The sequence below is a fragment of the Rattus norvegicus genome, chromosome 2, assembly GCF_036323735.1.
Source record: "Rattus norvegicus strain BN/NHsdMcwi chromosome 2, GRCr8, whole genome shotgun sequence".
NCBI lineage: Eukaryota > Metazoa > Chordata > Mammalia > Rodentia > Muridae > Rattus > Rattus norvegicus.
The window spans coordinates 115,744,718-115,757,207 of NC_086020.1; the positions used below are offsets into that span (position 1 = coordinate 115,744,718).

Below are 12,490 nucleotides of genomic sequence, written 5' to 3' on the forward strand. Positions count from 1 at the left end.
TCTTAGTTCAGAGGTTTGTTGCTGGCATTCGCCTATGTATTTGCTGTATTCTGGCTGTGTCTCTCAGGAGAGATATACATCCAGTTCCTGTTGGCCTGCACTTCTTTGCTTCATCCATCTTGTCTAATTGGGTGGCTGTATATGTATGGGCCACATGTGGGGCAGACTCTGAATGGGTGTTTCTTCAGTCTCTGTTTTAATCTTTGCCTCTCTATTCCCTGCCAAGGGTATTCTTTTTCCTCATTTAAAGAAGGAGTGAAGCATTCGCATTTTGGTCATCCTTCTTGAATTTTCTGTGTTCTGTGCATCTAGGGTAATTCAAGCATTTGGACTAATATCCACTTATCAATGAGTGCATACCATGTGTGTTTTTCTGGGATTGGGTTACCTCACTCAGGATGATATTTTCCAATTCCATCCATTTGCCTACGAATTTCATAAACTCATTGTTTTTGATAGCTGAGAAGTATTCCATTGTGTAGATGTACCACATTTTCTGTATCCATTCCTCTGTTGAAGGGCATCTGGGTTCTTTCCAGTTTCTAGCTATTATAAATAAGGCTGCTATGAACATAGTGGAGCATGTGTCTTTGTTATATGTTGGGGCATCTTTTGGGTATATGCCCAGGAGAGGTATATAGCTGGGTCCTCAGGCAGTTCAATGTCCAATTTTCTGAGGAACCTCCAGACTGATTTCCAGAATGGTTGTACCAGTCTGCAACCCCACCAACAATGGAGGGGTGTTCCTCTTTCTCCATATCCTCACCAGCATCTGCTGTCACTTGAGTTTTTGATCTTAGCCATTCTAACTGGTGTGAGGTGAAATCTCAGGGTTGTTTTGATTTGCATTTCCCTTATGACTAAAGATGTTGAACATTTCTTTAGGTGTTTCTCAGCCATTCAGCATTCCTCAGCTGTGAATTCTTTGTTTAGCTCTGAACCCCATTTTTAATAGGGTTGTCTCCCTGCAGTCTAACTTTGTGAGTTATATTTTGGATGTAAGCCCTCTGTCAGTTGAACGATTGGTAAAGATCTTTGCCCAATCAGGGTCTGTCATTGGCCTGAAGTCACTAACTAGATCCACCCCAGTGAGCCCCAGGGACGATCCTGTCATCTCAGCAGCCAGATGTGAACTGCAAGCATACGTCACTATGTCACAGAGTTTGAAATGTGTCCTGGGCTTTGACTCCAGTCTCATCATTGTGAGGCAAGCATTTCAGTGACTGAGCTACCTCCTTGTCCTGGAATCTTATTTCATAGAAGATCAAAGGAAGGAGCAATCACGACCAACTGTGCCTCATGGAGATAAAAGTTAAGTATATAAGAGAGCACCATGACATAACGTTACATAGATACTTCTAAAGAAATGTCATCAACTGAAGAAATATATCTAGGATATTTTGGGGTGTCATAAACCAACACATAGAAGAATTTGAGGAAATTAAGACTGCTCAGTTTTTGACCCATAACTGCTCACTGAAGTTGCACATTGGATTTTGTGAGCAATCCAAACAGGCCTTTAAGGGAGCTAAGGCTCTGATACATGCCATTTTCCGTTACCTTTGCCAGCTGTCATAGACTCCCTTCATGCCTTTCCGTGTGACCTTGTTATTCTGACAGAGGCTGCTGCGCAGTGTCAGCCTGTATGTATATACGATGATAAAGCCACAGATGAGGTCCTTTTCTGGAAAGAAGCTTCTGCAGCTCCATGCGGGGTCAGCATCCTTACAGCAGCACAGATGTTTTAAAGCAGATGTGTGGTGGGCAGAATATACACAAAGCAAAGGAAGGAGGTTCAAATAGACTGAAATCGTCAAGTTCCAGTGGCACATCTCTGTCCTCTTTTCTGTAGTCTTTGGTTTTTAAAACTAATGTCTGCTACAACCTCTGACATTGCTCTGTCTTCTGCCATAAAGTCTCGAGAGAAACTGGGACTAGTGAGATTGCATCAGTAAGTAGCAGAAGCCTGTAAGCAGCTCAGGCAGGGGGATTGTAAGTTCAAGGCCAGTTTGGGCTACATTACAAAAACCTGCTCCAAAACTAGAAATGAGCTAATTCAAAATTTCTGTATGAAGGAAAACTACATTCCTATGCAGGCTAATCTGAAGCACAGACCATTGTGGTCCCCTTTTTTACAGGCTCCTTTTTGTACATATCAGGAAAACATATGGTTTTCCTGAAGGTTCCATCTCAGCCTTTAAACACAAAGCTCTCTCAAAGTGAGTCTTCCAGAAGTTTTCTCAAGGTTGATGTTACTGAAATATTAAAGTCAACAGTCTTCCTGTGACCAAAGTTCCTTGTTTGTGCACAGCAAAGGCATCAAAACCCCTGTCACAGCAAAGCATTTCTGCCCAACAGCTACTGCAGATGCCAGCCAAGGAGTTGGAGCCTCGACCTGTGTGGTCACAGAGTTCACATTTCACACAAGTTTAGTTCACTTGTTAGTTGCATGAAATAAATTTTGTTCGTATACAATGCTGGGTTTCTAAGTAGAAAGATCCACATAGAGATCAGAAATTAAACTACGGTCATAGTGACTTTATGTAGATGCCGTTTAAGGACTAGAAATGGATAAGGTCAACCATAATGTCCCAAATGAATAGATGCTCAGCTTTGACCAAGTGTCACTAGCATGATAACCATGACGGCAAAGAAGGGAAGAGTGGCTTGTTGGCGTAGCTAATGGCTGCTAGGAGCTTAGTGAACTAATTATAGCCCCAGCCTAAATGTTTGTTGTTTGCTTCTTCCTTTCATAATGACCTTGTGTTTTAGATCCATATAAACCACCAATTCAAAAATAATTTTACATTTGATAAAAAAATTCACCCCCTCAGCTTGTCCTTTTCCAACAAATTTCTCATATGCATATCTCAAATTCAAGCTGCCCCTTGCCCAGCTGTGACTTGGAACTTAGGGCAGTGATTTAAAGGGATGTTAGTAGAACATGACCTAGGAATGGAAGCATCATCGATCCTGCAGAAATCGAGAGTAAGAGTCCCTTAAATAAGTATGCCGTGGCCCATGTCCTCCTGTGTGTATTTCCTGTGCCTACCATCATGCTGATCTGAGTTCCTGGATATTACGGTATGACTTCTATCTGAATCTTCACTTGACTTTGACAAAGATCTCTTTGTCCTGATTCTTACACTTTCTCTTACACTTTCAAAACCTGCTTTCTCACATCAAGATTAGAGTAAGGACTATAGCATCTTTGTTCCCTTGCCCGGGCCTCCTTTCAGCCATGCCAGCAGTAGCAAAATGCATGTATTGACACTAGTATACAAATTGACAATGGTGGTTTATACCCCACATTTCACATTATAAACTTCATATAGTAGCACATAAAATACATTATATGCTACTAATAACAATTACGTAATGATGACATGGTCAATAAAACTTACATAAACAAAAAAGTCATTGAACTGTCCCATACCAGGTGCTATGTTGTTTACATGATAATTATTTTAAACAAGGGCCTGAGATAAATATGGAAAGTATCATGTCAGGTAAGGACTGATGCTTGGTGAAAGATAAAAAACACTTTAACTCAAATTATTTCAGTGAAAATAAGAAACATTGATAATCACACAAGGAAGATGGTTTTTTAAACTCTCTTTTCATTTACAAAATATTGTTTATTTATTCATATAAGGAAATCTATGAATCCAAAATTATGTAAACAAAGAGAGGAATTATTATTTTGTTGCTCCTAAATTACATTTAAGCACATTTTGTTGCAGAATAAATATTATGCAATCTATATCCAATTTTCGTAGTCTTAAGTATACTTGGGTAACTTCAACTTCTTTGGCATATAATTTATTATAATTTTGTTGATGACTGAGCTTTTGTCTTGAGTTTATTTTTGATTATAGTTCTACACAAGAATTCCACAGCTAGTAATTATCATGGCCTAAAGTTCCCCATCATTTCTGTTTGGTTTCATACTTGTTGTGTAAATAATAAATAACAAATTTATAGTTCAACAAATAAGCCCAAGATTATACACTATAGAAATAATCACATATTTGGAAAATCAAGTTGTGCTTGCAAACATCAATTTCTGCATTTCCTTCCCCATTTGTCTATCTTTTAATAGAGACACGCCTCTTATATCCTACAATGTGGAACTGAACTCAAATGCCATCAGATTCTATAGATATTTTTTACAATAGAGAAATCTTTTTCCTCTGCCCCTTGCATGGGCAGGTCGATTTTCAATGAAAATGGCTTCAAGCTGGCTCTAATATCTACTCACTTATGCAGGTACGTTCGTCAGCATGGCGTCTGTATCCTGTGTCACAGTCACAGTGGAAGGTGCCCGGAGTGTTAATACAGCGCTGCTGGCAGCCTCCATTCACGAGTGCACACTCATCCACGTCTGCAGGAGGAAGACAGATGGCCAGGATTACAATGTCATTCTAATGTCAACTTCAGAGAAGTGGTACAAATAGTTCTTTGATACCCAGTGCGCATTATATTGTACCAAAGCACCATCTCTGCTATCACAAATCTAAGCTTGTTTGATCCATTCTGCTCCACCTTGTAAACAAGAAAATGTAGATGGAAATGCTATTCAGTTTTTCGGGTTGTTTGTTTGTTTGTTTGTGTGTTTGAACAGCAACCACAAGCATTGGGACTGTCTCACAATTTTCTGTTCCTCACACACTGGCTAATTAGACAGACCTGAGATAAAGATAATTCTTGAGGAAGGAAAACTGGAGGAGAGAACCCTGTCTGGAGCAGCATACCCTATAAATAAGCACCTATTTTTGGTCTGAGCACGCTGAATAAAGGCAGTAATGGAGTTAAGACCTTGAATCTCCTTCTCATGCACTACAGTAAGCATCAGAGGAAAGACAGATGACTCAAATGAAATCATGGCTTCATGTCCTCAGAAAAATATCAATACATCGCCACTAGTTCAGGTTCTTGGTCGAAAGGCCATTTTCTGGAACGCCATGTTTATGCAAGAGGTCGCTTATTCACTTTTAGAATAAAGTGGATAATATTCAAGAAAAACTCATATTACCTCAGTTTTATTATTATCAATAAATGCCACCAGATACACAAATATGATATTGATTTCTCATTGAAAAAACTTCATTTCGGCGCGCTTACAGTTAGCTTTAGCCTCACTTGATTACTAATTACATATTTTAAATTACAAGAGGAGAAATTTGACCATGAGTTAAAAAATATATTCTTAACTGTCTTGTTTGGAGGTTTGTATAAGTGAAAATCAGGGTTTGATAGTAGATGTCTGTAATCTCAGAGGTCTGCGTTTTAAAGCAAGAGAAATCTGAATTTCAGGTTAATCTAGGCTACATAACGGGAGGGAGGAAAGGAGAGAAGGAGGGAGGGAGGGAGGAGGGAGGGAGGAGGGAGGCAAAGATGTACAAGTTTCATGGTAACAGACATCTCTAGCTTGTCGTGTGGAGTTGCGGAGAAGATCAAATTCTCCTTGCCATTAAACTGAAACCTTCTGGAGAAGATATTTCATGTGAACAGTCTTTGCTAAAATATGAGTCACCTACGGGACAGTCAGCTTTAGTTTTTTCCTCAGGCACAGAGAAAGCGCACTATGTCAATGGCCATCACTGTACATCTCCATGTCCAGATCTCAGGATCCGTGAGGAATATTTGACTAAAGGTAAGAAAAGGCTTTTTAACTTACCAGGTATTGATTCTGTCTCTTCTGAAATAAAAGTGACACTTTATTTTCCACAATTCAGTATATCTTTTGAAAAAACTAAGATATCCAGGGTAACCTCCTAATATTTTGAAAGTAAATTTTATTTCAGAGGTAAGAATTACTGACATGTCAAAATGTAAGAGTTTTTATTACATTCTGAGTGCGATATCTTGCCCCTTGGGTTTTTTTCATATAAATTGATGATAAAACAGAATTCTCTATTTCTTGCCCATTCTTTGTGCAGAGATTTAATATTTATACAGGTTAAGTTTTTGTCTTTCTCTTTTTAGGGCATTATTCTGCAGAGTCGCTATATAATTCTGAACCTTAACTCCCAACCTCCAGATTAGACCTGAATCTTCTATTTTGTATATATAAATAAAACCCTTAATTCTCAAGCACATCATACTTTCCATGATAAATTACTTGACACCTACCAGGAATCATATGGTAACATTTTATATGTCTATAGATAAATTGAAAAGAATCTTAAAATACATGAAAAACAATAAGTCATTTCTTCTGGTGAAAGAAGACAGGCATACTCCTACCTTCAGTTGATGGGCTAGGGTGTTGGGCAATTTTTAATGATTTGTTTATTTTAATTCATGAAAGTTTGTGTGTCACACAGTGCTCACAGAAGAGGGCATCGTATCCCTTGAAACTGGAGTTACAGAACATTGGTAGATGCCATGTGGGTCCTGGGAACAGGACCGTAGTCCTCTGTTAGAGCAGACAGTTCTCTTAAATGCTGAGCCATCTCTATAAAGCCTAGACAACATTTTAAACCATATGTCTGGGGCTCTCATTTGCTGTAAGAGAGAAAGCCACAGCTCTCTTTCTTTCTTTCTTTCTTTCTTTCTTCCTTTCTTTCTTTCTTTCTTTCTCTCACAGAGAGATGTTATGTGTGGATGAAAAGATAACATTAAAATAAAGTTTATTCTGATAACTTCCCCATGACCTACTCACAAAGTTTTAGTGTTTTCTCATCAAAGACATGGAGTTTATGAATTTTTTTTAAAAATCACTAACTATGCTCCCACGATATAATGAGTATGGTCTTGACATTAAGTTTTCTACATAAGCTTTGGCAAATTTATGTTCTTAGTCTACCAGGAATGTACACACACACACACACACACACACACACACACACACACACACACACACAGAGAGAGAGAGAGAGAGAGAGAGAGAGACAAACACACATACACACACACTCAAATACATATCCACACACAAACATACACATACAAACATGCATACACACACACATAAACACAAATACATGCACACCAAATAGCCTATGCTCTTTGAGGCACATAGTGTTAGGGAAAATATTCTACTTTTTGGCATTATCTCTGGGTCATACTCACTTCCTGGAGACTGCTTCCTCACCATAAAATAGGGTGATTAGGGGGTTCTGTGTCCCATGCTATGTCTGACTGTTTTATTTTACTTGTTCATGCAGGACATCAAAGGATAAAAGGCTACTTCTTGACTTTATATTTAGATACCAAACAACAGGTCATTTTATGCCATTAACTCGTAGAGTTGACAGCGTAAGATCTTGGGGTAAGCCTGTGGGTCAGGAAGGGGTCTGCTTGGCTTAATGTGAGAAGGGGAGAACAAAATGAGAACTGCCTGAATCGGGGGGCATTCGAAGATGCAGCAGAGGCAAGGTATACATTTAGATCTGTCGAGCTGGACAACATGGTCGTGGGAAGATGAAATGGAACTGAGAAGCAAAGCCCAAGCCTTCTTTTGTTGGTTGGGCAGTAATGAGTTCCTTGGTTTGAGTTGCTACACGCTCTTAGGCAGGTTGAGCTACAGTAGCCTGTGTTCACACAGCAGCCGAGCAAACCTATTAAAAGTTAAAAGCTCAATCATTTGTGAAGCGCCACCAAACATGAAGGTATTGCTTTGACTTTTCCCTTTATTATCCTCTTTTAGAAGATAGCAGGTTTGCTGATTATTCTGACACTGTGAAATCAATAGTCCCGAAACCTGCACACACAATAGAACCACTTGGCCTGCATTTTGAAATGCCAGTGCCAAGGTTCCAACTTTAGTCTGATTTAATCGGTCTTATTATTAAGTCTGGAAAAGAAAACAATGTTAAAAAAGCACCCTCAGTGATTCTAATGTCTAGCCTGAGCCAGGATCACCCAGAGTACTTAAAGCTTTAATTACCCAGAGATGTTGTTAAATGCAGACACTGATTCTCTAGGCCTGGGGCTTCAAGCTGAGATCCTGCATACACAACTAGACTCAAGGTGATCAGGACATAATAGGCTTATGGGTCGCAAGGAGCAAGCAACCTGTTCAGCCCAACGTTAGGCCTGACTCAATCTCACAGTAGTTTAATCAAATTAGATCAAACCAGTCCGAATGTGTAAGTCAGTACACCAGTCAGATTATAAGCATATATATCTGTGCATGCACATTTATTTACATATATGGACACATACTACAATAACTGAAATTATCAAACATTTTATTCATCAAAAACCTACAAAAAACTGACTTCCAAAAGTGTTCATGTAGTCACTCTAATAATCATAGCAAGAGAATGTCAGCACCATTTCTCATTAAATCCAATCTGCTTCTGTAAAGTATGAAGGATACCTTAGATCTTTCCTTCTGGAGTGTGCCTTATTTAGGATAAGTCTGAGCTGAGCTGTCATGACGCTCAACACTAATACTGAGGCTACCACAGGTGATTTTCTTTTCCTCCAGTCTCTGCCCAACAGAGTTAAAAACCAGAAATGTCAATATTACATTAAAATGTTATTATCAAGTGTACTTCATGTGAAGAAACAATTTCTCACAAAATTCTCCGAGTTCTGTCTTCACATCGGTTGCCTATAGAAAGCCTTGCCCTTGAAATTGGAACCTCCGGACACTGCTGGGAACAGTGATAAAGTCATTAGAAATTTTTTTCAGTATTATCACTGTGGTATAGACCCTGGATATCATACTGTAAGAGACTGTCAAAAACAATCAACTACGTCTGTTGTTTTTCCTTTTAATATCCTTTCTGCTGGTTTTACCCTCCAAACTATTTCCCCAGATGGTCACAGAATATAATAGCTTAAGAGAATTCACATTATTATCAAATATGCTTTGCACGTAAAAGCTCTCCGAGAGAGCAATGAACCACTTTTGTTACCATACAATTGAAATTGTTTCGTGTCATTTTTTTTGGTTTGTTTAGATTGTGTGACCATTTACCTGAGATCCAAAGTAAAAAGAATAAGTCTTCCACTTGACCCATAATATACTTTTCTCAGATTGATTGAAAATAAGCAAGTCCTAGGGCTGGAGAGATGGCTCAGTAGCTCGGAATGCTTGCAGCTCTCAGACTGGAGTTTGGTTCCCAGCACTAATACAGGGTAACACACGAGAGCATGTAACTCCAGTTCAAAAGGGTCTGACACCCTCTGCTAGCCTCCAGCATCCCGCACACATTATACACACACCACATTACACAGACACACAGACACACAAATAAAAATAAAAATACTGCTCTTTATTTAAAAGAAAAGCAAGTGTCATCTTCACCCTGCAGATTGCGTTATAGAAGTGTAGGGTGCAGGTAGTGAAGAGGGATGTTTCCCACTGGCCTCACTAGGAGTAGGTGGTAATCACTTCACACAGCAAAGATTTTGCTTGGAATTCTTTAGTGTGTGATAAGAAATCTAGGAATGACTTGATGAAGGGATGAATGCTTGGATTAAGTCCTATCATTAAATATTACATGCCACCTGTATTCACCAAGGAAATTTAAGGACTTGAACCATTGGCTCTGTTCCCTCTTTTCATTCTTGCAAGAGATTTTAAAAGTTATTGCTATTCGAGCTTGCATGTGCAGATGCACATATCACAACACGTATGTGCAGGTCAGAGCACAGCTTGTGCAGATGTTTTTCAGCTTCTACCCTTAGGTAGACTGAAGAGATTTTTTTTTAAGTTCAGCAAGGTGGCCTGGTAAGGAAATTTACACACTGAGCCATCTCCCCAGCCAAGATACTTGTTTTGTTTTATCCAAAAAAATGCCTTTTAAGAAGTCTAGGGGACACCATTGGGCACCTATCCAAAAGACTCTATATCTTACAACAGAACTACTTGTTCATCTATGTTTTGCTCTGTTTACAATAGCCAGAAATTGGAAACAGGTTAGATGTCAATCAACAAATGAATGGATAATGAAAATGTGCTGTATTTACACAATGAAATATTACTCAGCTGTTAAAAAGAATTAAGTTCATAAATAAATGGGCGGAGCTAGACTCAGCATCCCTGTGAGGCAAACCCAGATCCTCAGAGACAATAGCGTATGTTTGGTCTTATATGTGGATGCTAGATTTAAACATTTGATACAGGTGTATCATGTAAAATAACTCAGAGGTTAGGTAAGGAGGGGCTCAAGGAAAGGGAAATCAAACATAGTGTTACAAAGGAGTAAAGAGGACACTAGACTAGGAGGGTTAAACAGGGAGGGGTATAGGACGATAGGGTAAAGCAGGGAATATGAGGAGGGACAACATCTTTGAAAAACAATATGGATATGTGCTACCACAAAAGCTTCCTAAAATATATACACAGAAAAGACGTTTAAATGGAGTCGCCATGTAAAGAGGAGACAATACCTCAACTGGACATCTTATGTTCCCATGTGAAAAATCCGTGGACAGGAATAGGATCTATGTTACTGAATCATTGAGAAAAGCCATCCCTTAGAGCCGTAGCAAACATCATGGACTGCTGTCAAGACTATTTGTTACTCTCCACAAAGGATGGTAAGGTTCTGAAGCTGGAGACAGTACTAAATCACGTCATTAAACAAGGGGAAAGGGAGCTGCTGCCCGACTGTCTGCTTCACCCCTACAGACTGGCATTCATCGTACTGGAAGGAACTCTGCGTGCTACTAAGGGAGAACAGTAATCTTCAATATCACCCAGCTACAAACCCTGAGACCAAAATAGCAATCTGCTTGAAAGATGTACACAAAATGGACTCCATGTTTTTGTAGGTTTGTTTTTTTGTTGTTGTTGTTTCTTTTTCCTTTTGGCTTTTAGTAATTTTTTGTCTTTGTGTGTGTATGTGTGTGTGTGTGTGTGTGTGTGTGAGAGAGAGAGAGAGAGAGAGAGAGAGAGAGAGAGGGAGAGAGAGAGAGAGAGAAAATGAAGTTGGTTGAATAAGAAAGTTGGGAGAATCTGACTGATCTGGGCAATGGAAATTGAAAGAATAGTTTCAAAGTGTATTCTATTTTTTAAAAAAAGGTATCAACAACAACAATAAAAAAACAGGCTACAAAATAATTCCTAAAATTGCTAATGAACAAATTTAAACCATACCTGCAGCAACATTGAGTGTCTTCCTGCTTGTTGGACATCTAATTCTCTCCTTTCATTTGTAATAACCTTCAGAAGAAGCCATGTGGTTTGCGTGAGATGGAGGAATCCCCTTTCACATCCAGGTAGACTTTATCTGGATTCTGCTTTACCTGTGGCTCTCTCACCAGGACCCCAAGTAGGTGCCACAGCAGAGCACTGTCTGAGATTACTCCTGCCTGGGGCCAGGAAGCCAGGCAGGACGACCATGCTGGGAACCACGCCCAGCTCAGTATCAGGCTACCCAAGGTTGGCAGAGCAAGCTTTAGTTGAGCCCCAGCCTGGTGCCATGCAGGCCCAGGTGGGCAGACCTCACTCAAGATCATCCTCTGCTTGGTGACACATAGCAGGTGTGGGGCATTGCACTCCCGAGATGACCCCAGAAACCCAGAAGCCCTGGATGACACTAAGATGAGAGATAAGTGAGTGGTTGAGAGACGGAAGAGAAAAGGAAGCAGAAGAATGCGTGGACAATGAAGAGAGGTAGAGCTGGAGATTCAAGAGTTGTGAGAAAAAAAAACCTGAGGTCCTGGCCCATGCTGCCACAGAGGGCCCTGTCTGGGTCTATGGTCCAGCAGCAGCACTGTGGGCCTGTTACCCCCAAAGGCCAGGAGAGGTCCCTGGTCTGGCTTGTCACCTAATGTTGGCTGATCTCTGAGTGCTGTGAAGGGATAGCTCTGCCCTCCACCTAGGCATTGTAGGAGTGCTGGCCCTGAAGCCATGAGAGTAGGAGCATTGGCCCTGCCAGCTGCAGTTCTCAGGAGAGAGGGCCTCCCACCTACATCAGGAAGCACAGGAGAGCTAGCCATGGTTGCAGCAGGCCATGAGGGTGTGAGCAAGACAGAGCTGGCCTTGCCACTCATCTGCTGTGTGGTGGCATAAGCTAGGGAGAGATGCCCCCCACTCCTGCCCCTGGCCATCCGTGGCAAGTGGGAGAGCTGGTCTTGGCTCATGGAAACAGGAAAATGGGCCATGCCCCTTATCAGCTGCAGCACTTGGGAGAGTGGGTCTTGTTCCTTGCCTGGACAGCACAATATAGCTGACCATGGCATGGTCATAGGTGAACTGGCCCCAAGGGCATCAGAGTTTGCCCTGGTTGTGTACCTGTTGGAGAGGTGGTAGGCTGACCAGCTCAGCAAACATGCAGACCCAGAACCAGGAATTTGAGTTGGTCCACCACAACATGTACCCCATCTATGAAATGCTAGATCTCCATGGTCCTACAGCTCTACACGGCACCCGGGATACCCTAAAGGAGTCCTAGTAAAGATCTAGTATTGATAGTGTTACAGAAGCCTAGAACCAGACCAGTGTCTCATTGCAATGAATACGTAAGTTATATGGACAAAAGGGTATACTCTGGGACACACTGTGACAAAGGGCAGCTTTCCCAAC

At 40.6% G+C, this 12,490-nt stretch overlaps 1 protein-coding gene across 11 annotated transcripts in view; it reads right to left on the reverse strand.

The window, feature by feature from the left end:
• Egfem1 (EGF-like and EMI domain containing 1) overlaps nt 1-12,490 on the reverse strand; it is a 651,262-nt gene that overhangs the window by 142,950 nt on the left and 495,822 nt on the right. For all 11 annotated transcript variants that reach the window (XR_010063603.1, XR_005500283.2, XR_010063604.1 and 8 more), the window contains 1 exon segment: nt 4,262-4,384. Coding sequence is in view for 8 of the 11 variants with exons in the window: in XM_063281764.1 (XP_063137834.1) it covers nt 4,262-4,384 (123 nt within the window). In the remaining 3 variants the exon portion in view is untranslated.